A 25,656-nucleotide genomic window follows, 5' to 3' on the forward strand; every position below is an offset into this window, starting at 1 on the left:
CTTCTTTGGAGAAATGTCTATTTAGATCTTCCACCCACTTTTTGATTGGGTTGGGTTTTTTTTTGATATTGAGCTGCCTGAGATGTTTGTATATTTTGGAGATTAATCCCTTGTCGGTCACTTCATTTGCAAATGTTTTCTCCCATTCTGAGGGTTCTCTTTTCATTTTGTTTATGGTTTCCTTCGTTGTGTAAAAACTTTTAAGTTTCATTAGGTCCCATTTGTTTATTTTTGTTTTAATTTTCATTACTCTAGGAGGTGGATCAAAAAAGATCTTGCTGTGATTTATGTCAGAGTGTTCTTCCTACATTTTCCTGTAAGAGTTTTATACTGTCTGGCCTTACATTTAGGTCTTTAATCTTATTTTTGTGTTTGGTGTTAGGGAATGTTCTAATTTCATTCTTTTTACATGTAGCTGTCCGGTGTTCCCAGAATCACTTACTGAAGAGGCTGTCTTTTCTCCACTGTATATTCTTGCCTCCTTTGTCATAGATTAGGTAACCATAAGTGCGTGGGTTTCTCTCTGGACTTCCTATCCTGATCCATTGATCTATATTTCTGTTTTTTTTGCCAGTACCATACTGTTTTTGTAATTTTTAAAATTTTTATCAAATTTTAGTGCCTGAAAGTATAGTTCTTTTTTTTTATTTAACACCTTTATTGGAGTATAATTGTTTTACAGTGGTGTGTTAGTTTCTGCTTTATAACAAAGTGAATCAGCTATACGTACACATATATCCCCGAATCTCTTCCCTCTTGTATCTCCCTCCCTCCCCTCCGTATCCCACCCCTTTAGGTGGTCACAAAGCACCGAGCTGATCACCCTGTGCTATGCGGCTGCTTCCTACTAGCTATTGGTTTTACTTTTGGTAGTGTATATATGTCCATGCCACTCTCTCACTTTGTCCCAGCTTACCTTTCCCCATCCCCGTGTCCTTAAGTCCATTCTCTAGTAGGTCTGCATCTTTATTCCTGTCCTGCCCCTAGGTTCTTCATGGCTTTTTTTTTTTTTTAGATTCCATATATATGTGTTAGCATATGGTGTTTGTTTTTCTGACTTACTTCACTCTGTATGACAGACTCTAGGTCCATCCACCTCACTACAAATAACTCAATTTCGTTTCTTTTTATGGCTTAGTAATATATTCCATTGTATATATGTGCCACATCTTCTTTATCCATCCATCTGTCGATGGACACTTAGGTTGCTTCCATGTCCTGGCTATTGTAAATAGAGCTGCAGTGAACACTGTGGTACATGACTCTTTTTGAATTATGGTTTTCTCAGGGTATATGCCCAGTAGTGGGATTGCTGTGTTGTATGGTAGTTTTATTTTTAGTTTTTTAAGGAACCTCCATACTGTTCTCCATAGTGGCTGTATCAATGTACATTCCCACCAACAGTGCAAGAGGCTTCCCTTTTCACCACAGCCTCTTCAGCATTAATTGTTTGTAGATTTTTGATGATGGCCATTCTGACTGTTGTGAGATGGTATCTCATTGTAGTTTTGATTTGCATTTCAATAATGATTAGTGATGTTGAGCGTTCTTTCATATGTTTGTTGGCAATCTGTATATCTTCTTGGGAGAAATGTCTATTTAGTTCTTCTGCCCATTTTTGGATTGGGTTGTTTGGTTTTTTGATATTGAGCCGCATGAGCTGCTTCTATATTTTGGAGATTAATCCTTTGTCAGTTGCTTCATTTGCAAATACTTTCTCCCGTTCTGAGGGTTGTCTTTTCATCTTGTTTATGGTTTCCTTTGCTGTGCAAAAGCTTTTAAGTTTCATTAGGTCCCATTTGTTTATCTTTTGTTTTTATTTCTATTTCTCTAGGAGGTGGGTCAAAAAGGATCTTGCTGTGATTTATGTCATAGCGTGTTCTGCCTATGTTTTCCTCTAAGAATTTGATAGTGTTGGGACTTACATTTAGGTCTTTAATCCATTTTGAGTTTATTTCTGTGTACAGTCTTAGGGAGTGTTCTCATTTCATTCTTTTACATGTAGCTGTCCAGTTTTCCCAGCACCACTTATTGAAGAGGCTGTCTTTTCTCCATTGTATATCCTTGCCTCCTTTATCAAAGATAAGGTGACCATATGTGCATGGGTTTATCTCTGGGCTTTCTATCCTATTCCATTGATCTATATTTCTGTTTTTGTACCAGTACCATACTGTCTTGATTACTGTAGCTTTGTAGTATAGTCTGAAGTCAGGGAGCATGATTCCTCCAGCTCCGTTTTTCTTTCTCAAGATTGCTTTGGCTATTTGGGGTCTTTTTTGTTTCCATACAGATTGTGACATTTTTTGTTATAGTTCTGTGAAAAATGCCATTGGTAGTTTGATAGGGATTGCATTGAATCTGTAGATTGCTCTGGGTAGTATAGTCATTTTCACAATGTTGATTCTTCCAATCCAAGAACATGGTATATCTCTCCATCTATTTCTATCATCTTTAATTTCTTTCATCAGTGTCTTATAGTTTTCTGCATAGAGGTCTTTTGTCTCCTTTGGTAGGTTTATTCCTAGGTATTTCATTCTTTTGTTGCAATGGTAAATGGGAGTGTTTCCTTAATTTCACTTTCGGATTTTTCATTAGTGCTTAGGAATGCAAGAGATTTCTGTGTGTTTTGTATCCTGCTACTTTACCAAATTCATTGATTAGCTCTAGTAGTTTTCTGGTAGCATCTTTAGGATTCTCTTTGTATAGTATTGTGTCATCTGCAAACAGTGACAGCTTTACTTCTTTTCTGATTTGTATTTCTTTTTCTTCTCTGACTGCTGTGGCTAAAACCTCCAAAACTATGTTGAATAATAGTGGTGAGAGTGGGCAACCTTGTCTTGTTCCTGATCCTACTGGAAGTGGTTTCAGTTTTTCACCATTGAGGACAATGTTCGCTGTGGGTTTGTCATATATGGCCTTTATTATGTTGAGGTAAGTTCCCTCTATGCCTACTTTCTGGAGGGTTTTTATCATAAATGGGTGTTGAATTTTGTCGAAAGCTTTTCTGAATCTATTGAGATGATCGTATGGTTTTTATTCTTCAGTTTGTTAACATGGTGTCTCACATTGATTGATTTGCATATATTGAAGAATCCTTGCATTCCTGGGAAAACCCCACTTGATCATGGTGTATGACTCCTTTAATGTGCTGTTGCATTCTGTTTGCTAGTATTTTGTTGAGGATTTTTACATCTATATTCATAAGCAATATTGGCCTGTAGTTTTCTTTCTTTGTGACATCCTTGTCTGGTTTTGGTATCAGGATGATGGTGGCCTCATAGAATGAGTTTGGGAGTGTGCCTCCTTCTGCTATATTTTTGAAGAGTTTGAGAAGGATAGGTGTTAGCTTTTCTCTAAATGTTTGATGGAATTCGCCTGTGAAGCCATCTGGTCCTGGGCTTTTGCTTGTTGGAAGATTTTTAATCACAGTGTCAATTTCAGTGCTTGTGATTGGTCTGTTTATATTTTCTATTTCTTCCTGGTTCAGTCTTGGAAGGTTGTGCCTTTCTAAGAATTTGTCCATTTTATTGGCATATAGTTGCTTGTAGTAATCTCTCATGATCCTTTGTATTTTTGCAGTGTCAGTTGTTACTTCTCCTTTTTCATTTCTAGTTCTATTGATTTGAGTCTTCTCTCTTTTTTGCTTGATGAGTCTGGCTGATGGTTTATCAATTTTGTTCATCTTCTCAAAGAACCAGGTTTTAGTTTTATTGATCTTTGCTATCGTTTCCTTCATTTCTTTTTCACTTATTTCTGATCTGATCTTTATGATTTCTTTCCTTCTGCTAACTTTTGGGGTTTTTTGTTCTTCTTTCTCTAATTGCTTTAGGTGTAAGGTTAGGTTGTTTATTTGAGATGTTTCTTGTTTCTTAAGGTAGGATTGTATTGTTATAAACTTCCCTCTTAGAACTGCTTTTGCTGCATCCCATAGGTTTTGGGTCATCATGTTTTCATTGTCATTTGTTTCTAGGTATTTTTTGATTTCCTCTTTGATTTCCTTAGTGACCTCTTGGTTATTAAGTAGTGTATTGTTTAGCCTCCATGTGTTTGTATTTTTTACAAATTTCTTTCTGTAGTTGATATCTAGTCTCATAGCATTATGGTCGGGAAAGATATTTGATATGATTTCAATTTTCTTAAATTTACCAAGGCTTGATTTATGACCCAGGATATTATCTATCCTGGAGAATGTTCCATGAGCACTTGAGAAAAATGTGTATTCTGTTGTTTTTGGATGGAATGTCCTATAAATATCAATTAAGTCCATCTTGTTTAATGTATCAGTTAAAGCTTGTGTTTCCTTAATTATTTTCATTTTGGATGATCTGTCCATTGGTGAAAGTGGGGTGTTAAAGTCCCCTGCTATGATTGTGTCACTGTCGATTTCCCCTTTTATGGCTGTTAGTATTTGCCTTATGTATTGAGGTGCTCCTATGTTGGGTGCATAAATATTTACAATTGTTATATCTTCTTCTTGGATTGATCCCTTGATCATTATGTAGTGTCCTTCTTTGTCTCTTGTAATAGTCTTTGTTTTAAAGTCTGTTTTTTCTGATATGAGAATTGCTACTCCAGTGTTCTTTTGATTTCCATTTGCATGGAATATCTTTTTCCACCCCCTCACTTTCAGTGTATGTGTCCCTAGGTCTGAAGTGGGTCTCTTATAGACAGCTGCCATACTGTTTTGATTACTGTAGCTTTGTAGTACAGTCTGAATTCAGGGAGCCAGGGTGCACAAATATTTGCAACTGTTATATTATCTCTTTGGATTGATCCCTTTATCATTATGCAATGTGCACTCTTTTGTTACAGTCTTTGAGTCTATTTTGTCTGATATGAGTGTTGTTACCCCAGATTTCTTTTGTTTCCACTTGCATGGAATATCTTTTTCCAGTCCTTCACTTTTAGTCTGTGTGTGTTTTCATATTTGAGTGAATCTCTTGTAGGCTGTATATAGATGGGCCTTGCTTTTTCATTAGTTCAGCCACTCTGTGTCTTTTGATTGGAACATTTAGGCCTTTACATTTTAAGTGATTTTTAATAGGTATTACTTATTGCCATTTTGTTAACTGTTTTGTGGTTTGTTTTGCAGTCCTTCTGTGTTCTTTTCTTCTTCTTAGTCTCTTCTCTGTGGTTTGATGATTTTCTTTTGTGTTAATTTTGGGTCTTTTTCTCTTTTATTTTTATGTGTCTATTACAGGTTTTTGGTTTGTGGTTACCATGAAGTTCATGTATAACAACCTATGTGTATAGCAGTCTGTTTTAAGTTGATGGTTACTTAAGTCCAAACATTCTTAAAACACTGTATTTTTATCTCCCAACACACCTTTTTGACATCACATTTTACATCTTTTTATTTTGTGCATCTCTTAATTACTTATTATAGTTACAACGGTTGATTTTACTACTTTTATCTTTTAACCTTCATACTTGCTTTGTAAGTGGTTGATACACTCACTATGTTTACTATATGTTCATGAGATTTTTTTTTAATATATTTATTTCCTTATTTCTAATTTTGGCCTTTTCTGCCTAAAGAAGTCCCTTTAACATTTTTTTGTATGGTTAGTTTACTGGTGATGAGTTTCTTTAGCTTCTGTTTGTTAGTCTGGGAAACTTTACTGCTACTTTAATTATAAATGATAACCTTACCAGGTAGAGTATTCTTGGTTTTTAAGGGTTTTTTTTGCTTTTTGGGTTTTTTTCTGTCAGCACTTTGAATATATCATACCAGTTCCTTCTGGCCTATAAATTTTCTGCTGTGAAAGCAGCTTATAGTCTTATGGAGATTTCCTTCTATGTAACTAGTTTTTTTCCTCTCTTGCTGCCTTTAAGATTCTCTCTTTAACTTTTATCATTTTAATTACACTGTGTCTTGGTTTGGGTCTCTTTGGGCTCATCCTGTTTGGGACTCTGTTTCCTGGACTTGGATGTCTGTTTCCTTCACCTGGTTAGGAAAGTTTTCAGCCACTGTTTCTTCAAATAAGTTTTCTGTCCCTTTCTCTGCCTCTTCTCCTTCTGGGACTCCTATAATGTGAACATTAGTGTGCTTGATTTGTCCCTAGGCTCCCTTAAAGTATCTTTTTTTAAAATTCATTTTTCTTTTTTGCTGTTCCTTTTGGGTGATTTCCACCACCCTGTCTTCCAGATCACTGATCCATCCATTCTTCTGCTTCATCTAATCTGCTGTTGATACCATCTAGTGTATTTTTTATTTCATTTATTCTTCAGCTCTGCCTGGTTCTTTTTTATATTTTGTAATTCATTATTGAAGTTCTCACTGTTTATTATCTCATGAGTTCATTGGGCACATTTATGATCATTAGTTTGAACTCTTTATCAGATTACTTATTTCCATTTCGTTTCTTTTCCTGAGTTTTTGTCTTATTCTTTCTTTTCGAACACATTCCTCTGTCTCCTCACTTTGCCTTGCTCTCTGTATAGTTTCTGTGTGTTGGGTAGATGGGCTGCATCGCTCCGTCTTGAAGGAGTGGCTTATGTAGAAGGTTTCTCATGGGCCCCAGAAGAGCAATCCCTCCTGGTCACCAGAGTCAGATGCTCCAGGGGTGTCCCCCTCTATGGGCTATGTGTCCTCCTGCTGCGGTGGCACCAAGGTTGCCCACTGGCTGGAAGGCCCACCCAGTCACAACTGCTCTGGGTCCACTGGTGGGCAAGTTGGTTCCAGGCCCAGCTGGTTGTAACTGCTGCAGGCACCCTGGCCCTTGGTGTGGCTGGCTGCAGGGCTCAGCCGCTCAGTTGCAGGTGTCCTGGTGGGTAGGGCTGGCCTCTCAGGGCGGGAGCCTCTTTAGGGGATGCTGGACCCTGGCAAGTGTACCTGCCAGGTGTGGCAGGACAGGAGCCGCTTTGGAGGGGCAGTGGCCAGGATGGGCAGGTTGGATGCGGCTGGAGAACGCTGGGTCAGGGCTGCGCTGCTCACAAGACAGATGGAGAATGTCAGAAGTGGCAGCTGCCAGTGCCGGGCCAGCTAGGTAGAGAGAGAAGAATAATTTAAAAAAGGGTGTCCACCAGCACTTCGGTCCCTGAAGAGAGTTCTAACAGATCTCTGCCCCTCAGCACCTGCCCTGAAGCTAGTCAGTGAATCTTCTCCTTCACATATGACCAGGTGCTTTTCCAACCACTGCCGACTCAGAGCTAGTGAGTCTGTGCAGAAGCCCTTCAAGAGCAGAGTCTCGGTTTTCCAGAGTCCCGTGGCTCTCCCAGATGTAAGCCACACTGGGTGTCAGTTAAATGTTAGGGGGCTCCCCTGCCTAGTGCAGGTCCCCCGGGCTGGGGTGCCCCCATATGGGGCCCTGACCCCTTGCTCCTGAGGGAGGGCCTCTAATATTTGTGATATTCCCTCCTGCTTACAGGTCACCGCATGGAGGGTGTGGGTCCTGACTCGATGGTCTCTGTCCCTCTGACCTGTTTCAGTGTGTGTTTCTTTATATCCTTCATCGTAGAGGAGCTGCTCTGCTGGTCTTCACGTCGTCCTCAGATGGGTCACTCTGTGTAGTTATAGTTTTGGTTTGTTCATGGGGTGAGGCGTGTCCGTGGGCTGAGGCATGTTCATGGCATGAGGCGTGTTCATGGCATGGCGAATGCAGGGTCTTCCTACTCTGCCATCTTGGTCCATAACAAAAACTGTAAAAGTTTTTTATTTTCTTGTGGAATGAACACTTAACATGATTCAAACATGCAAAAGAGAAGCTTATATGAATTCCCAGGTTCCTTGCATACATCTTCAACAATTATCAGCTTACGGCCAATCTTATTTCTGTGCCAGCCCTACCCATGATCCCTCCCCACCTCTGGATTAATTTGAAGTAAATACCCAATAGCATATCATTTAACCCTGCAGATATTTTGAGGTAAATCTGTAAAAGATAACTACTTAAAAAACATAATCACAGTGTAGTTCAAAAATGGGACAGATTGAACCTCAAGAAGAGTAGTAACCGTGATGGGGTGATGAGCCATATCAAATATATACAAATGATAATTTTTAAAGGCCCCTCCTGGCTCACCTTTATAGACTGTTAGATTAGCTCATTACTCTAAAAATTGTTAAATAAAAGGAAGGAATTATCCTGTTTTTCTGGTACACATTGTATTTCAGGATAGCCACATAGTTAATAAGTCAGTTCTTTATGGAATGCCAACAAATAAATATAAAGGAAATGCTTTTGAAAAGCATAATTTTGAAGTGCCTACTGAAATAATGGATTTAGCCAGCGGTTACTATAGGATGCTAAAACCATCAGGTGAAAGGCTGATAAAGTTTGTAGTGGATGCACTGCCCAACCACACCTGAAGCCATTAATCAGTCTTAGTGCCACCCAAAGTGAGACATCTGATCACCAGGTGCCTCCAGGTGTGATGCACTGAGAAACACATCAACACCTGGGGGAATTCTTGCCAAAAACAGAGGGAAAACCCAGAACCTGAAGCTAACCAAGCTCCAGATGTAATTGCCAGTTTATAGGAAACGAGGGTAAAATAACACGTTAAAGGACACAGGTGGCATGGAGCGGGGGAAGGTGGAAGGGATCGTCCTCTGAGATGAGGGACATGTCAGCCAAATCCAGTGCTACCCTGTTGAGATTCTGGTCCAGATAAACTCACTCAAATATTTCGGGGGCAGTAAGGGAATATGAGATATTAGAGAATAATTATTAATTCATTATGTATGATCATGATATTTGGTTGTGTTAAAAAAATCTATCTGTTAAAGCTACATAGTGAAGTATTTACAGGTGAAATGGTGCATTGTCTAGGATTTGTTACCTTGAGACCCAAGAGCAGCCTCACCTAAGAGCGTGTTAGAATCAGAACCTGTACCAAACTCCAAGAGATGTACATGCACTTTAATGATTGAGAAGCATTGCCTTAAAGTACTTGGTGTGAGGGAGAGTGTGGGTAAGGGATAAAAGCAACAAGATTGCAAGTATTGATTATTATTGAAACTGGGGGCTAAGTGCTTGGTGAAGTGATTGCCTGTAAGTCAGGGATTCCTAAATCGGGGACCGACAGACTGGGAGAGCGGGCAGAGTGTTTATGTACTCAGCCCAGTGATTTGTTTTTTGTTGACTGGTTTGAGATGTGAGCGTTGAGGTAAATGTTGTCTGATATCCTCCCCTTCCTCCTGCCCAGCTAGTCAAGTTACTGGCTAGTATTCAAAACCCCTGAATGCATATTTCTTTAAAAAGTATTCCTTGTCAGATCAAATTGTCGGTTAAAATTTATGGAAGAGACATACCTTAACGACTTAACGCCAGTGTGTCGATCTCTCTCTGTAGCCGCGCCTAAGAAGGACTCTTCAGAGCCTGGATGGTGTTCTGTGCGCTGACAATGATGAGGACGCAGAAAGAGCTAGCAAGTAAGTCGCGGGGTCTCCTGTTCTGTTACGCGATGCGGCTCAGCGGCAGAAGCTTTAGGTTACAAGAGAGATGTCAAAGAACGTGCACTCCCAGAGATCAGGTTTTACTCCCTTGTGGTATATTCTTCAGCAGGAGGAACCAGCGCTAATTGGAGTCTCACGGGGGATGAATCTTGAGATGGGAAAGCAAGATAGACCTGAAATAACTTGTTCTTGGGAAGCAGTAACGTCTGCAGCAATACCTGGGATAGTGTTAAAGGGGAAACAGAAGCCCACTCACTAAGTTAGACTCCTGCCCTCCTCCTGAAGAGGGCCAGGTAGATATCAGGAACGGTGAAAGTAGTCAATAGAAACAAACCAGATAGGCGAGGGGCGGGACCTAACTCCATGGTGGTATCAGAAGAGGAGAATTTAACGCAAAGTGTTAAAAATTAATTTTAACATAAAACAAGGGAAACAATAATAGTATATGTTCAACTTCTAAAACAATTTTAAGATATTTTGGGATGACAGAATCAACATTCTTTTTTCTGCATTAAGTATATCTTTGTTTATATAAGACAAGTGAATAAACAAATAAAAGGAAAACCATATAAAAATACTGAAAGTGAACTTGGAGTTAGCAAACTTCCCAGGTATTCTGGGAACCTGATATTTCTAAGGCTAATGTCCCAAATTCCCCAGGATTAGACTGTGAGAAGCCCCGCTTGTGCTTCCGGATTGATAAGGAGCCATAAACGTTTGTTTGCTCTCAGTGCACATACTCAAGATTTCCAGCATTTGAATCGGTGTGTACATCACTACAAAGAATTTGGCCATGAACCAATTATCCACTTTGCTGTTCTACAGAAATATTACATTGGTTTTAAAACTCCCACCTTAGTTGACGATCTTTGGTAAGAGGTTGCTTGTAAGTAGCATTCGTGGTCACGTAATCACCAGTGCGTGTTTTCTTTTTCTTCAGGTTGTCCTCTGAAGACGGAGAAGAAGCGTCTGCTTATTTCTACGAAAGTGACGACTCTCTTGAAACCAGAGCACAGGCCCCTTCCTCGGGTGAGATGGACTTGCTGGGCGAGATCCTGGACACGCTGAGCACGCACAGCCAGGACCAGGGGAAGCTGGCGGCGGCCAGGAGCCTGGACTTCTTTAGGTCGATGGACGACATTGATTACAAGCCCACAGTGAGTCGATTTTCCAACTGGTAAAATTAAATGAACAGTTTCTCGCACTCACTGTGATGGCTTTTGTCATCACCTTAGTTGGTAGGAGCGTTTGACCTCAGATAAGTGTCAAAACTCCAAAAATACTGTAAGAGTTAATCATTAAGAATTATTTCTAGTAACAAAATTCCAGCATTTTCCCTTTTATTTATGCAATTCTGGTGGTTATTGTCATTAATTGAAATTATTTTGTCAAGCAGTAGTATTTTCCTACAATCTAATTTTATAGTTGTCTTTTCTGGGGAACTTTTAAACGTGAAATGTTCCCACTTTTTTTCTGTATTTTCTGGATGTTCAAAAAAGTTTTAATAAATGTATTAATTCAAGTAATGTTTCATTGTATTGCTTTAGAAATAATACTTTAAACAGATTGAACTGGCTGCTTTAAGAACACAAGAGAGAGAAGTATAAGTAATTTCCACTCTGTTCTGATGGTAATAAATTCCAGAACTTGGCATGGATTATATAATATAGTTTGTCTGCTTGTTTTTTGTGTTATTTTGAAGGATTGTTTTGCAAATCCTCTTTATTTTTCAGCTTTTTTGTAGTATAATGACAAATAAAAGTTGTGTACATCTAAGGTGTACAACTTGATGTTTTGAAATGCTGACTACAGATGAGCTAATTAACATATCCCTTATCTCACTTAGTTACCTTTTCTTTGCGGTGAGAGCACTTGAGATCTACCTTCTTAGCAAAGAACTGTGGTCACCGAGCTGTACATTAGGTCCCAGCACTTTTCCCACCTGCACGACTGAAACCTGCCCCTCCAGCATCTCCCCATTTCCCCACCCTCCATCCCCCTCTGGTGACCCCCATTCTACTCTCGACATCTGAGTTTGACTATTTTAGCTTCCACATATAAGTGACATCATGCGGTATTTGTGTTTCTCTGTCTGGCTTATTTCACTTAACATAATGCCCTCCAAGTTCATCCATGTTGTCACGAATGGCAGGATTTCCTTGTTTTTAAAAGCTGAGTAACATTCCATGGTGTATACGTACCACGTTTTCTTTACCTGTTCGTCCATCAATGACATCTAGGTTGTTTCCATAGCTTCACTATTGTCAGTAATGCTGCCGTGAACACGTGGGTACAGCTGTATTGTCAAGATACTGATTTTATCTTCTTTGGATACATACCCGGAAGTAGGTGTATTATAGATTGCTGGATTGTATGGTAGTTCTGTTTTTAGTTTTTTGAGGATCCTCCACACTGATTTCCACAGTGGCTGCACCAGTTTACACTCCCACCCGCAGCGTGCGAGGGCTCCTTTTTCTCCACACCCTCGCCAACACTTAGGGTCTGGTTTGAGTTTTATAGGTGATTGAAAGGTGCAAGGGCCTGGGCACCCGTATCCATCTCACTTCATTCCTGTTGAGGGCGCCCTGGGAGGTGTTCAGAGCTAACTGTCCATGCTTCATTTCCTCTGGGAGGGACTTTGAGTTCCCAGCCTTGAAAGATACTGATTTCAAAATGGAAAACAGTACTGCTGAAGTAATGCTATAATTTTCTTCCATTTTTTCTAAATGCGCTGTTTCTTCTCTCAGAATAAATCCAACACGCCCAGTGAGAACAACCTGGCCCTGCTTTGCGGTGGTTCCGGTGACCAGGCCGAGTGGCACCTGGGGCAGGATGACAGTGCCCTCCACGGCAGGCAGCTCCCGCCCTCGCCCAGGAAGCGGGTGGCCTCCAGCGCGGGAACGGACTCTCTGTCCATCCTCAAAGAGGAGAACGGTGAGCGACGCCTCGGCGTTGGTGCCGCGAGCCGGCCCACAGAGCTGGGAGAGCCGGACCCCGCTCCAGGACTGGGTTTGCCGCTGGCTTCGCCCGGAGCTTCCCAAACAGAGAAGAAAGAAACACTAAGCCAGACTCCGGGTGATCCGCTGGTATCCAGCCTTGGGCGCCGTCCGTCTTTTGTTCCTTGGGAGAAAGAAGGGAAAGGAGCCAAAGAGACTTCAGAAGGTTCTGGACTGCTTCAGGAGGTGGTGTCATTATGCCACGTAACATCTGCCTTCCAGCAAGACTTAAACATCTCAGAAGGAAAAGCAAGTGGAAACCAAGCTTAAATCAACAAATGAAGAGTCCGTCGCTTGCATCCAAGCTTCTACGGAGACATTTTAGGAGTCCCTGTACCCTATCATAAACAAGGATTGGTAGAAAAGACAACTCTTCCTACCGTCTAAACATTGTTTTTCATTTGGGACATTTCTCCCACTCGTCTGTCTCGTGGTATATAGAGTTATCCACTGATTTTTAAATGTAAAGCTAACTCTTCTACTGTGCTCTTAAATCGGGTACTAGCTTGTATGTATGTTGAAAGTATATATTGAACATATGATTTCCCAGTATTTGGTGCTTAACGCCACTTATTTTATTTAAACGAAGTATACATCTAACCCTTGCACATAACCAGTAGCTACTGTACTAACCTGGTTGAGCATGAACTGGCCAAGATACCAAAACCTATCAGAACTAGCCTGAAACTGTTGACCAACTAATTGCCTTAATCTTAAGCCTATATTAAGCATACTTACATAATTTATGGAACTGCAGGTAAATTTTGAAAGATAAGTTATAAGTGTTCTGCAGAGCAATAATGCCTTTTTCTATTCATCAAATCAAGGACAAAATTCATTTTTTCAAAGTTAAAAAGCTCTCTTCTGGACACTGCAGCCATGTTTTCCAAAAGGTATAAAGGTTCGCATTTACCTTACATGTCACTCAGCGAAATATATGAAGTGCTGGATTACAATGTGAAATTAATGACTTCTGTTTACAAATGACACTTTAAGTTTTTTCACAGTCTTTCTGTATGACTTTGCTAAAGTAGGAGTCACCCCCAGGAAGCCAAATGTGACATAAACTGTCCTGATAAAAAAGTGTTCCTATCTGTTTTTCCCTTAACTAATAATTCTCTACCAGAATGCTTCATATCATCTCAGATGGACTTCTTAAAATAATTGATGTTATATTTTGGAAGTTTCAAATTTATAGAAACCGTGTGGAGAAAGTACAGTGTCCCCATGTCTCCCTACTCAGTTTCCGCTGTTTTTCATATCCTATGATGTCAGTGCAGTACGTCTTCACAATTCATGAACCATGCTCCATGCACATTTCCTTAGTTTTTCCCTGCCATCCTTCTTCTGTCCCAGAATCCCACCCAGGGACCACATCACACTTGGCTGCCACAGCTCCGTAGGCTCCTCTTGGCTGTGACCCTCTCTCAGACTTCCCTGGTTTTTGACGACCTTGACAGTTTTCAGGAGGACTGGGCAGATATAGGTATGCTGTAGGATGCCCCTCTGCTGGAACTTGTCTGGTGTTTTTCTCATGATTGATTGATTGTAACGGGACGGTTGGGTTTGGGGGAGGGGGTTACAGAAGAAAAGTGCCGTCTTCATCATTACATCTTATCAAGGGTCCATGCTGTGCACATGATTTGTGAATGTCGATGTTGGCCTTGGTCACCAGGCTGAGGTGGCGTTTGTGGGGTTCCTCCCCTGTAAAGCCGTTCCTTCCCCTGCCGCTCCTACTGCCGTCTTCAGGAGGAAGTCGCCGTGTGCCGCCCACACTGAGGCTTGGGGCTCGTGCTTCCTCTCCGTGAGGGCACGGAATCCACGTAAATTACTTGGAATTCTTCTACATGGGACATCGTCTCCTGTCTCTCAAATTCACCTTCACGCTTTGAAGTTCACCTGAGAAGGAATCGTGCATTGACTGCTTGATGATTGGCTAGATAGACAGGAATAATCAGGAAAAAAACCCAGTGATGCTAATGGTTCATTTGTTGTTAGTATGTTCAATATATATACTCTATACGTCCCCACTCATGATTTTTGTTTACATTATCATTTTAGGAAAGGTGTTTGAGAACCCATTCAAGAACCCTCATCAAGACTGTGCTCTAAAATATTTACTGAAATCATAATTTAATTTTCAATTAAAATCCTGGAAGGGGGTTTGTTAAAAACATTGCGTAAAATATTCATTCAGGTCAGTCTTTAAATAATTTAAAGAAAATGACCAAGTTTTACTTTTCTAAAGTGCATTTCAAACTCTCAATGGATATATTTTGGGAGGACAATTATTCATTCATGTTTATGAAGGAAAACAAGGAAGACCTTGTTTTCCATATAAGGATAGATTCTGTATGTATTAAGGAAAAGGGTGTTCAATCCTTTTTTAAATTTAATCCTTTTTTTTAAACACAAAAGATTCAAGGTTCCTGTCAAATTTTGCTTTTATATACTCGTTACAAAATTCCATTTTATTTAATTCAAAGATATAAAAAAGTCCATTTATCAGAAGAGCTATTTTAAATAAGAAGGAAAAACTGTCACTCTGGTCGTTAATCTGCTGGGCAAATATTCTTCATAATTTTTGAAAAGAATGTAAAGCAGCCCTTTAATGTGACTATTGGAATGAGGTATTTTTCCTTCAGAATTCACTGTCTGGAGACTGGGATCACTGTGAGTGTAGCACAGGCACAATTTGGGTTTTGATCCATTTGCTTGATAAGTTTCAAGGCCTCAGAAACGTGAGTTTTTTTCCTATCTTTTGGTCCCCTCACCAGATGTCTGACTGCACTGCTGTGTGTGGTGAGGGTATTCATCCACTGACAAGTCACATTTGTGTCAAGATATTTTAAACTGAATTTGTGCCTTATTTTAACATACAAAATCAGCTCTTATATTCCATGTTAGAAACAAAAGCAAAACCCCTGCATGTTATTCTTGGAAAAACTCCAAAAGACTAGTAGCAAGTATTCGTATTTCAAACCGTTAACATTTTAAGTATTCAAAGTCTGCTCTGAAACTAGACTTCCCAGTATTATGGTGGCTGTACAGAGAATGAAGTGACATTGAGGCGAGTTCTGAAATAAAAGTATTTTTCCTACTATCTTCACATTTTCTATTATAACTAAACCAAATATGTGTAAACTCTCCTGCTGTTTGAATTCTTTTTTTTTTTTTTTTTTTTTACCCCCAAGGAGCAACACCTGTTATACAACAGAATTGTATAAACAAATCAGACCTTTGGCTCTGAGGCCCAGTCTTTATGTGACCTCTAGACAAAGTCACAATTCTCCCCAAATCCCACTCTAGTTATTATCCTTTTGCCCTTGGGTATTGCATCCATGGTATTTCAGGGGGATAGAAGAGTCGTGTGTGAATTTAGGGGCTCTTGTTTTGTTAAGTGAGACTGTGTTAAGTGGTATATTTTGATGGCTACCTACTTTAGCATATTTTAGAAAGGCACCAAAATATAGCATGAGTACTTTTCTGATTAAAAATTAAAAACTCATTTAGGAACTATTTATCAGCTGTTGGTACTGGTCATACACAAGGTACAGTAACTGTGGACATAGGGAAATAAAAGAATTGGCCTAGTCCCTGCTGTGCAGGAACTAATTAAAAGGAAAAGGAATTGTAAATCCCTGTTAACAATAATAACAATAATGTATTTTGCTTAGAAGTTATTCAGCCAAGATTCTATCACCAAAACAAAGGCCTTTTTAAAGCTGCTTAATATAAAACGTGCTCTAAGTACAGAACCATTGTACCATGTCTAATTTGATTAACTTTCTCTACTGTTATACGAAGTACAGTAATGCTGCTACCTAGGACACCTACTTTTAAAGGCCAGATTCAGAGGCTCTTAGAAACTAAGTGTTCTCGTTTACCTGACTGTCCATCACCACTCTGCTCTCCTATCACCAGGCAGCGAGGCTCTGATGAAACCATGTCCCTTTGCACTACTTAGGGCCACGTCACTCGAATCAGGATTAACTGAGCATGCAGATGCATGTTGATGGGATCTCGTTTTACTGTCTTTACCTTGATAATAGCATTCTCTAGAAACAGCCTCCCCTCACACACACACATACACTTTTAAACTAAAACTGTCTGTGACAGTGCTGTTGTGAGGAGTTTGTGCTCGTATCCTAATAAACAGGACCCAGGAGTGCTAATGAGTTCATCGTTTCTGAAGTAAGGTGAAGAAGTAGACTGCTGATAAAGAGGACAAAACTGTGACTATTCTCATAATTAGTAGATCTTCTTTTCTAGAAAATCTGAATTTTTCAGGAAAAGATTATTTTCATGAATAAATTTTCTAATCTGAATTCCATTTTGTTTAGCATACAATATCCTGATTCTGGGTAGATATTTGTATATCAGAATATAAATTGAAGAATGTAAAATGAACACCCAAACCTAATTCCCCCAGACCACTTCTTAATATATGAAATGCTTTCTACAAACTGTCAGTATTGACGTCTTTCCTCTGTCGAGCCCAGGAATCTGTTAGTGTCTGTTTCTTAAATCTTGTTTAAGAGGCAGAGTTGTTTTGAGCAAATCAGTTAACATTGTGATTTGGTCAAGGTAGGGAATTATGTGTATTTAGAAAGAAGCATGTTTTATTTTGAAAATAATAGGATTTTGTGCAATATTTTTTCTTGCATAATTTAGTTCATATAAATACATCTGCTTTTCTAGCAGATGCCTTAAGGTCATGTTTTTCAGTATTTGTGTAAAACTGTATGTAGCAACATTCCATGTGATTTTAGAGAAAACATATTCTTTATACCGTTGGCAGGAGAAATGTTTTTATTTAAAATAATTATGAATATTGCATTAATATATCATAACTGCCTCAGCAACAATAAATATGCAACAAGAAAATTCTGAACCTTAGATTACTATTGACAATACTGTTACTTTAAAAGAAATGTGTATAGTGCAAAATGCTGATTCTTCATGTGTACATTTAACAAATAGTTCTGTACCACATAAATCTAGATGGCATTTCTATGGTGATGACAAAACATATGTCAACTGTAATATCCTTTGTGATGAATCTTTGGTAAGATTTATAAAGGGCATTGCCAATACTTTTTGACTGTGTAAATTAAGTTAATTTTTGTATAATGTACAGTTTGTTTAACCTTAGAGCTTCTATAGATTTCTACTTTTGTTATACTTGAATGAGGCAGAAGCACTGTGGAAAATCTGTAGCTCTGGATGTGATATGCAAACATACCAAAAAAATAAAACAAGGTACTGAACAGCAAGCTTAACCAGATGCTTTCTATCCAGAAAGCTATGTTTTTTTCAAACCATACTTAAGTGAAGGAATTTAAAATATACAATCTTTTATCTTAAAAGATTGCCAAGTCACAAATGATTACCTCTTTGATATGATAAATCTCTGAGTCTCTTCGTCTCTGTGTTACTTCGTGTTTCGGAAGAGAGCCTTGTTGAGGTACATTGACAAATCTGCCCTTTGGTTGATTACGTGACTTTTAGGACAGGCCAGAATTAGACTCTGTGCATCCTAAATGCACCATGTGTGTTGAGTCACCATCCTTCACATAGTCTAGTTTCCATGTGGTTATTTTGAGAACCTTTAATAATCATATACCAAAAATGAGATTTCTTGAATCTGTCATGATTCAGTACTTAGAGCAATGCCTAAAACAACAAGTATGAACTGCCTAAAACCTACAGTTTAAAATGCATAAAGCTTTTTTACACAAAAGGTACATGAGAGGTTAAAAACTGAACTTTCCCAAAGCTTATTTCTCTTTCTTTAAATGAATAACTATTTGGAAGGACTGAAAAACTCGAGCTTTTTGCTAGCCATGGTGACTGGTATCCATACACACCTTCCCAGCATGAAGATGTGCGTCATTGTTCTTGCATCCTTGAGGCTACAGGATAAGAGTCATCTCTAAAGCTGACTACTATTGGGAGGACTTTGTAAAAGTATTGTTTGGGGAATTTTTAAAAATATATGCAAAAGTAAATATTGGATGAATGACACATTACCATAAAGTGCCCAACGATGCAGGTTTAAAATAAAGTTGGTCATGATCAAAACTGCCTGGTGGTGACTCTTTTTAATGATTGGCTATAGTGCTCCTGGGGAACTGTCGCAAGGACCCTGCATCTCCATCTCGGAGCCTCGTGACTGCTGCAGTGTAAACTGAGCCCTAAACCTTTCTGGCGGGTTTGCTGGGGAGGCATCTGGTCAGCTAATTTCATTGGGCTCTGAAACCACAGAAGAGGTAATCAGTGTCACTAAGGACAGCACAGCAGGTCTAGCCAAGCCAAACGACTGTTTACTGACCTTCACGTAAGAGTCGAGGACGGACAGGAGATGCTCCCAAGCCTGGGAAGATGGGCTTCTCATCCAGGGACTCTGAAGGTCCAACCTAGAGCAAAAGTCAAACTGGAAATAAGCACAAAATTTCCCTTGGGTGCAGAATTTCTGTGAATAATATGCTGAATTTTTCTTGTTTCCATAGCGGGAGCAAAGGTCTGACCCTGAGAAAGAGAGCATCCTTGGAAGCCTAAGATATAGCTGTGATTGATTTTGATTTTTAACACTTTGCCTGCCACTGTCATAGGGGTTAGTCTCAGTACTGCTTAGTGTCTGTGTCTGAGAAAGATGGTCATATCTTAATTTTATAGATGTAAATACAAAAACCCAGTTGGATTTTCCTTATATATAAATGAAAGAGAATACTCTCTTTGGAGTATTATTTTGTAGTGAGTCTGAGAATCTTCTTGCCGGGAAGTAGCAATGAATTATAGGACACACAAAAATGTATACATTTATGGAAAATATAGTATTAACAGCATAAAAATTAAATAGTGTACTGTGGAAGTTTCTAGGTGAATTAAAACCTTCCCCAAGTTCTGTCATTGGTATGGTCCTGTTACCTAATTTCCCTGAAACTTTATTTCTCTCTATTTAAAATAGAAGTGTCTGTTCTTAGGATGAATTCGTAATATTGAGACACTTTGTGTACATTGCAGCTGCCATATACAGTCTGCCCTCGGTATCTCTGTGTCCACAACCACAAATCCAACCAGCCCAGATCGGAAATACTTTAATAATTCCAGAAAGTTCCAAAAAGCAAAACCTAAATTTATCCCCCACTGGCAACTATTTACATAGCATTTACATTGTATTTTACAACTATTTACATAGCACTTAACACTGTATTAGGTATTACAAGACATCTAGAGATTAAAGTACATGGGAGGATATGCATGGGTTATATGGAAATACTATGTCATTTTATATGAGGGACTTGAGCATCCTTGGATTTTGGTATGTGGCAGGGTGGGGGGAAGGGGTTGTCCTGGAACCAATCTCCCATGGATACCAAAGGATGACTATAATTTGAAGGGTAGAAAATATGCCTAAGTACCCGATTTCATTGGAACTGATGGATGTTCGGAGTATAAAACCATAAAATATAAAACTATAAAAATCTTAGCTTTTGTCTAATCCAGTGGCTCTCAAACTTAGCTTTTCATTAGAATCAGCTCTACAGTGGAAAAAAACAAACCTGGACCATGCTCCTAGGGTTTCTGGAGAAGATGCTGTAATTAGTCCTTTGCAGACATGAAGAAACTGATGAACAAATGAGGTCAGTAAGCCCTTAGCGTCTCAGAGCAACAGGTGGCTTGGCTGGGACGGGAGCCTGATGGTGGCTTCAGCCCCATGCTGTGGGGCAGGAATGCGGGACAGAAATTAAATGGCATGCCTAACACACAGTCTCTCCTGTAAGTATTGGACAAGGCTTTCTGACAAAATGCACTAGGCAAGTTTTAAATTTTGAGTACAGAATTTCCTGATAGATTTTTGGGAGATGGTATTAATTAATTGCCTTCTCCCCCGACTCCCCAGTTCAGTTAATTCAGTCTCCACTAACCTTGTTGTGTGTACACGTGTTCTCTGTGGTACCTTTCCCTCTTCTTTTCCCTTCCTTCCTCTTAGTTTTATTGGCATGTATGAGAGCGGATAGGGCAGCCTCGCTTGATTATGCATGATAACACAGGGAACACCTGGTGACATAGCAATGTGGAGGAAAAGGAAAGGCATAACATGAATTTTTTTTATTGTGGCGCCCCTGTTACTGACATATAAAGTTTTTGAGAGCACCTAAATGTCCTTCTCAAAATCTCCACAGATGTTTATCTACTACTTTAAATTTTTTTCTCATGGTCAAGAACCAGCATTCAAGATAAACTTCTTACTCTTCACTTTTGTTATTTTAAAATCAAACCCACTTTAAAAATGGAGACCATTTCATACTCATGGTGTTTTGTAGTAACACCATTTAAACATTAAAGCAATGTATTTAAATTTTACAAATTACTTTTTACAACTGTAGTTTCTAATTTGAGGACTCAATTTGGAATATCGAAATACACTGACGGTATTCATTTAGTATTTTATCTAGTTTCCCCCGAAATATAAACTTAAAAGTATAATTTAATGCATTTTAACAAATGTACGAAGTCATCTACCCACTACCATGCTAAGACTTAGAACATTCTTTCACCCAAAGACTTGCTTTGTGCTCTTTTGCCATTATCCCCTCCTCTTGATCCTGGCTTCTGGCCATCAATAGATAGTTTTGCCTTTTCAAGAATTTCACACAAATGGAATCATACAATATTGCCTTTTACGGCTGGCTTCTTTCACTTAGCATAGAGCTACTGAGATGTCTCCATGGTGTTGCAGGTACCAATGGTTTGTTCACTCTTATTGCTGAGTATATTGCATTGTGTGGATAGGAAACAATGTATTCATCTGATCTCCTGTCCAAGCACATTTGATTGTTTCAATTTTAGGGTCTTTATGAATGACACTGCTCTGTACATGTGAATGAGTACAAGTTACTGTGATGACACTTGTTTTTATTTCCTTGAATTAATACCTAGGGGTGGAATTTCTGGGTCACACGATAAGTGTGTAACCATCAGCATGTGGGAGTTTCAGTTGCTCCAGTAATATGGAGCAATTCACGTAGCTTCATTGGAAAAGAGTATATTCAAATCTTTGACCCATACTTGTATTGAGTTTTTTCTCAATTACTGACTCAATTTGAGTAATTACTCAAATTACTGACTTGGGAAAAGTTTTTAAAATATATTCTGGATTTATTCCCATGCTGTGGGCAACTGAATGCTCTCAGGGCTCTCAGGTGCCTGCTTCTCCTTAACTACACAAAAGGAATCTCTGCTTGTTCTCTCCAGTCTGTGGATAGTGCTGACTAGATGTTGATACAAAATCCTTCAACCAGCGCTCCTAGTTGATGTTCTCAGAGTAGTTTGAATTAGCACTCTTGAGACATGAAGGAGACAAGATGGCAGAGTAGAAGGACTTGAGCTCACCTCCTCTCACGAAAACACCAAAATCACAACTAACTGCTGAACAACCATTAACAAAAAAGACTGGAACCTACCAAAAAAGATACTTTACATCCAAAGACAAAGAAGAAACCACAATGAGAAGACAGGAGAGGCGCTTTCGCAATATAATCAAATCCCATACCTGCTGTGTGTGTGACCCATAAACTGGAAAATAATTATATTGCAGAGGTTCTCACACAGGAGTGAGAGTTCTGAACCCCATGTCAGGCTCCCCAGCCTGAGGGTCTGGCATTAGGAGGAGGAACCCCAGAGCATTTGGCTTTGAAGGCCAGCAGGGCTTGAGTTTAGGAGCTTCACAGGACTGGGGGAAAGAGAGCCTCCACTGTTGGAGGGTGTACACAAGATTTCACATGCACTGGGACCCAGCACAAACACTGACTCCATAGGAACCTGGGCTAGACCTACATGCAGGTCTTGGAGGGTCTCCTGGGGAAGTAAGTGGGGGGCAGCTGTGGCTCACAGTGGGGGCAGGGACACTAGTGATGGAGGCCCCAGGAAATACTGATCATCATGAGCTCTCCTAGAGGGCGCCATTTTGGCACTGAGAACTGGCCCCACCCAACAGCTTGCAGGCTCCAGTGCTGGGATGCCTCAGGCCAAACAACGAATAGGGTGGGAACACAGTGCCACCATCAGCAGACAGGCTGCCTAAAGTTGTACTGAGCTCACAGCTACCTCTAAACACATCCCTTGACAAGGCCCTGCTCACCAGAGGGACCACACGCAGCTCTACCCACCAGTGGGCAATCACCAGTCCCTCTCACCAGGAAGCCTGCACAAGCCCCTGGACCAACTTCACCCTCCAGGGGGCAGACACCAGATGCAAGAGGAACTAGGATCCAGCAGTCTGTGGAAATGAGACCACAAACACAGAAAGATAAACAAAATGAGGTGGCAGAGAAATATGTTCCAGACGAAGGAACAAGATAAAACCCTAGAAGAACAACTAAATGAAGTGGAGATAGGCAATCTACCTGAAAAAGAATTCAGAGTAATGATAGTAAAGATGATCCAAGATCTCAGAAACAGAATCGAGGTACAGACTGAGAAAATACAAATAATCTTTAACAAAGACCTAGAAGATTTAAGAACAAGCAGATGAACAATACAATAACAGAAATGAAAAACTACACTAGAAGCAAACAATAGTAGAAAAAATGAGGCAGAAGAATGAATAAGTGAGCTGGAAGAAAACATGGTGAAAATCACTGCCATGGAAGAGAATAAAGAAAAAAAGACTGAAAAGAAATGAGGACAGTCTCAAGACCTCTGGGACAACATTAAATGCACCAACATTTGCATTATAGGGGTCCCAGAAGGAGAAGAGAAAGGAACTGAGAAAATATCTGAAGAGATAATAGACAAAAACTTCCCTAATGTGGGAAAGGAAACACTTAGGTCCAGGAAGCTCAGAGAGTCCCATCCAGGATAAACCCAAGGAGGGACACACTGAGACACATATTAATCAACTTGACAAAAATTAAAGACAAAGAGAAAATACTAAAAGCAAAAAGGGAAAAGCAACAAATAACATGCAAGGGAATTCCCATATGGCTATCAGAGGATTTTTCAGCAGAAACTCTGCAGGCCAGGAGGGAGTGGCATTATATATTTAAAGTGATGAAAGGGAAAAACCTACAACCAAGAATAATTTACCCCAGAAGGCTCACATTCTGATTTCACAAAGAAATCAAAAGCTTTACAGACAAGAAAACGCTAAGAGAATTCAGCACCGTCAAAGCAGCTTTACAAAAAATCCTAATGAAGCTTGTCCAGGCAGAAAGGAAAAGGCCACAACTAGAAACAAAAATAATTACAATTGTAAAAGCTCACCAGTAAAGGCAAATATATAGGAAAGGAAGGAAATCACACACACACACAAACACACACAAAACCAGCAATCATGAGAAGAGGACAGCACAAATGCAGGATACTGGAAATGTATTTGAAATTAAGAGACCAGCAAATTAAAACAACCTTATTTATATAAAGACTGCTACATCAAAACCTCATGGGAATCACAAACCAGAAATCTACATTAGATACACACACAAAAAAGAAAAAGTAACCCAAACACAACACTAAAGATATACATCAAATAGAAAGAGAAGAAAACAAAAGAGGAAGGGAAGAAAAAAACCTACAAAAACAAATCCTAAACATTAACAAAATGGCAATCAGAAGATACGCATCAATAATTACCTTAAATGTAAATGGATAAAATGCTCCAATCAAAGGACAGACTGGCTGAACGGATACAAAAACAAGAACCATATATATGCTGTCTACAAGAGACCCACCTCAGATCCAGGGACACATACAGATGGAAAGTGAAGGGATGGAAATAGGTATTCCATGAAAATGGAAAACAGAAGAAAGCTGGAGTAGCAACACTCATATCAGACAAAACAGACTTTAAAGTAAAGCCTGTTAGAAGAGACAAAGGACATTATATAATGATCACAGTATTAATCCAAGAAGAAGATACAACAATCATAAATATATACAAACCCAACATAGAAGCACCACAATATATAAGGCAAATGCTAAGAGTTCTATAACACCTCACACCAATGGACGTATCATCCATAGAGAAAATCAATAAGGAAACACAGGTCTTTAATGACACATTAGACCATGAGGACTTAATTGATATTTATAGGACATTCCATCTGAATGCAGCCAAATAAACATTCTTCTCAAGTGCATATGGAACATTCTCCAGGATAGATCACGTTGGCCACAAAGCAAGCCTCAGTAAATTTAAAACATTGAAATTATATCAAGCATCTTTTCTAAACACAACAGTATGAGACTATAAATCAACTTCAAGGAAAAAAATGCAAAAAAACACAAACAAGAGGAGGCTAAACAATATGTTACTAAACAACCAATGGGTCACCAAAGAAATCAAAGAGGAAATCAAAAATACCTAGAGAAAAATGACAACACAAACACGACAATCCAAAGTGTATTGGAGGCAGCAAAAGCAGTTCTAGGAGGGAAATTTACAGCAATCCAATCTTACCCCAGGAAACAAGAAAAATCTCAAATAAACAATCTAACCTTACACCTAAAGCAACTAGAGAAAGAAGAACAAACAAAACCCAAAGTTAGTAGAAGGAAAGAAATCATAAAGATCAGAGCAGATATAAATGAAATAGAGATGAAGAAAACAATAAAAAAAGATCAATGAGGGACTTCCCTGGTAGTCCACTGGCTAAGACGCCACACTCCCAATGCAGAGGGTCCAGGTTCAATCCCTGGTCAGGGAACTAGACCTCACATGCTTCAACTAAGAGTTGGCATGCTGCAACTAAATAACCTGCATGCTGCAACTAAAGATCCCCCATGCCACAACTAAAAGATCCTGCATGCCACAGTGAAGATCCCACTTGGGGCAGTGAAGATCACACATGGGGCAACGAAGACTTGGTGCAGACAAATAAAAAAAAAGAAAAATCAATTTAACTAAAATCTGGTTCTTTGAAAAGATAAACAAAATTGATAATTTAAGCAGATTCATCAAGAAAAAAGGGAGAGGGCTCAAATCAATAAAACTATAAATGAAAAAGAAGTTACAACTGACACAGTGGAAATACAAAGGATCATAAGAGACTACGACAAGCAACTATATGCCAATCAAATGAACAGCCTAGAAGAAATGGACAAATTCTTAGAAAGGTACAACTTCCCAAGACTGAACCAGGAAGAAATAGAAAATATGAACAGACCAATCACAAGTACTGAAATTGAATCTGTGATTTAAAAACTTACAACAAATAAAAGTCCAGGACCAGATGGCTTTAGAGGTGAATTCTA

The 25,656-nt window shown here is 39.3% G+C and overlaps 1 protein-coding gene across 9 annotated transcripts in view; it reads left to right on the forward strand.

Annotated features, from left to right (window-relative positions):
• DENND1B (DENN domain containing 1B) overlaps positions 1–18,447 on the forward strand; it is a 341,500-nt gene extending 323,053 nt beyond the window's left edge. For all 9 annotated transcript variants that reach the window (XM_079925473.1, XM_079925475.1, XM_079925476.1 and 6 more), the window contains 3 exons: positions 9,297–9,376; positions 10,341–10,557; positions 12,148–18,447. In XM_079925473.1, the coding sequence (XP_079781599.1) occupies positions 9,297–9,376; positions 10,341–10,557; positions 12,148–12,666 (816 nt within the window). In that variant the 3' untranslated portion in view covers positions 12,667–18,447. The remainder of the gene's footprint in view (positions 1–9,296; positions 9,377–10,340; positions 10,558–12,147) is intronic.
• Positions 18,448–25,656: the final 7,209 nt, after the last annotated feature.

The sequence above is a fragment of the Stenella coeruleoalba genome (genome assembly GCF_951394435.1).
Source record: "Stenella coeruleoalba genome assembly, chromosome: 1".
NCBI lineage: Eukaryota > Metazoa > Chordata > Mammalia > Artiodactyla > Delphinidae > Stenella > Stenella coeruleoalba.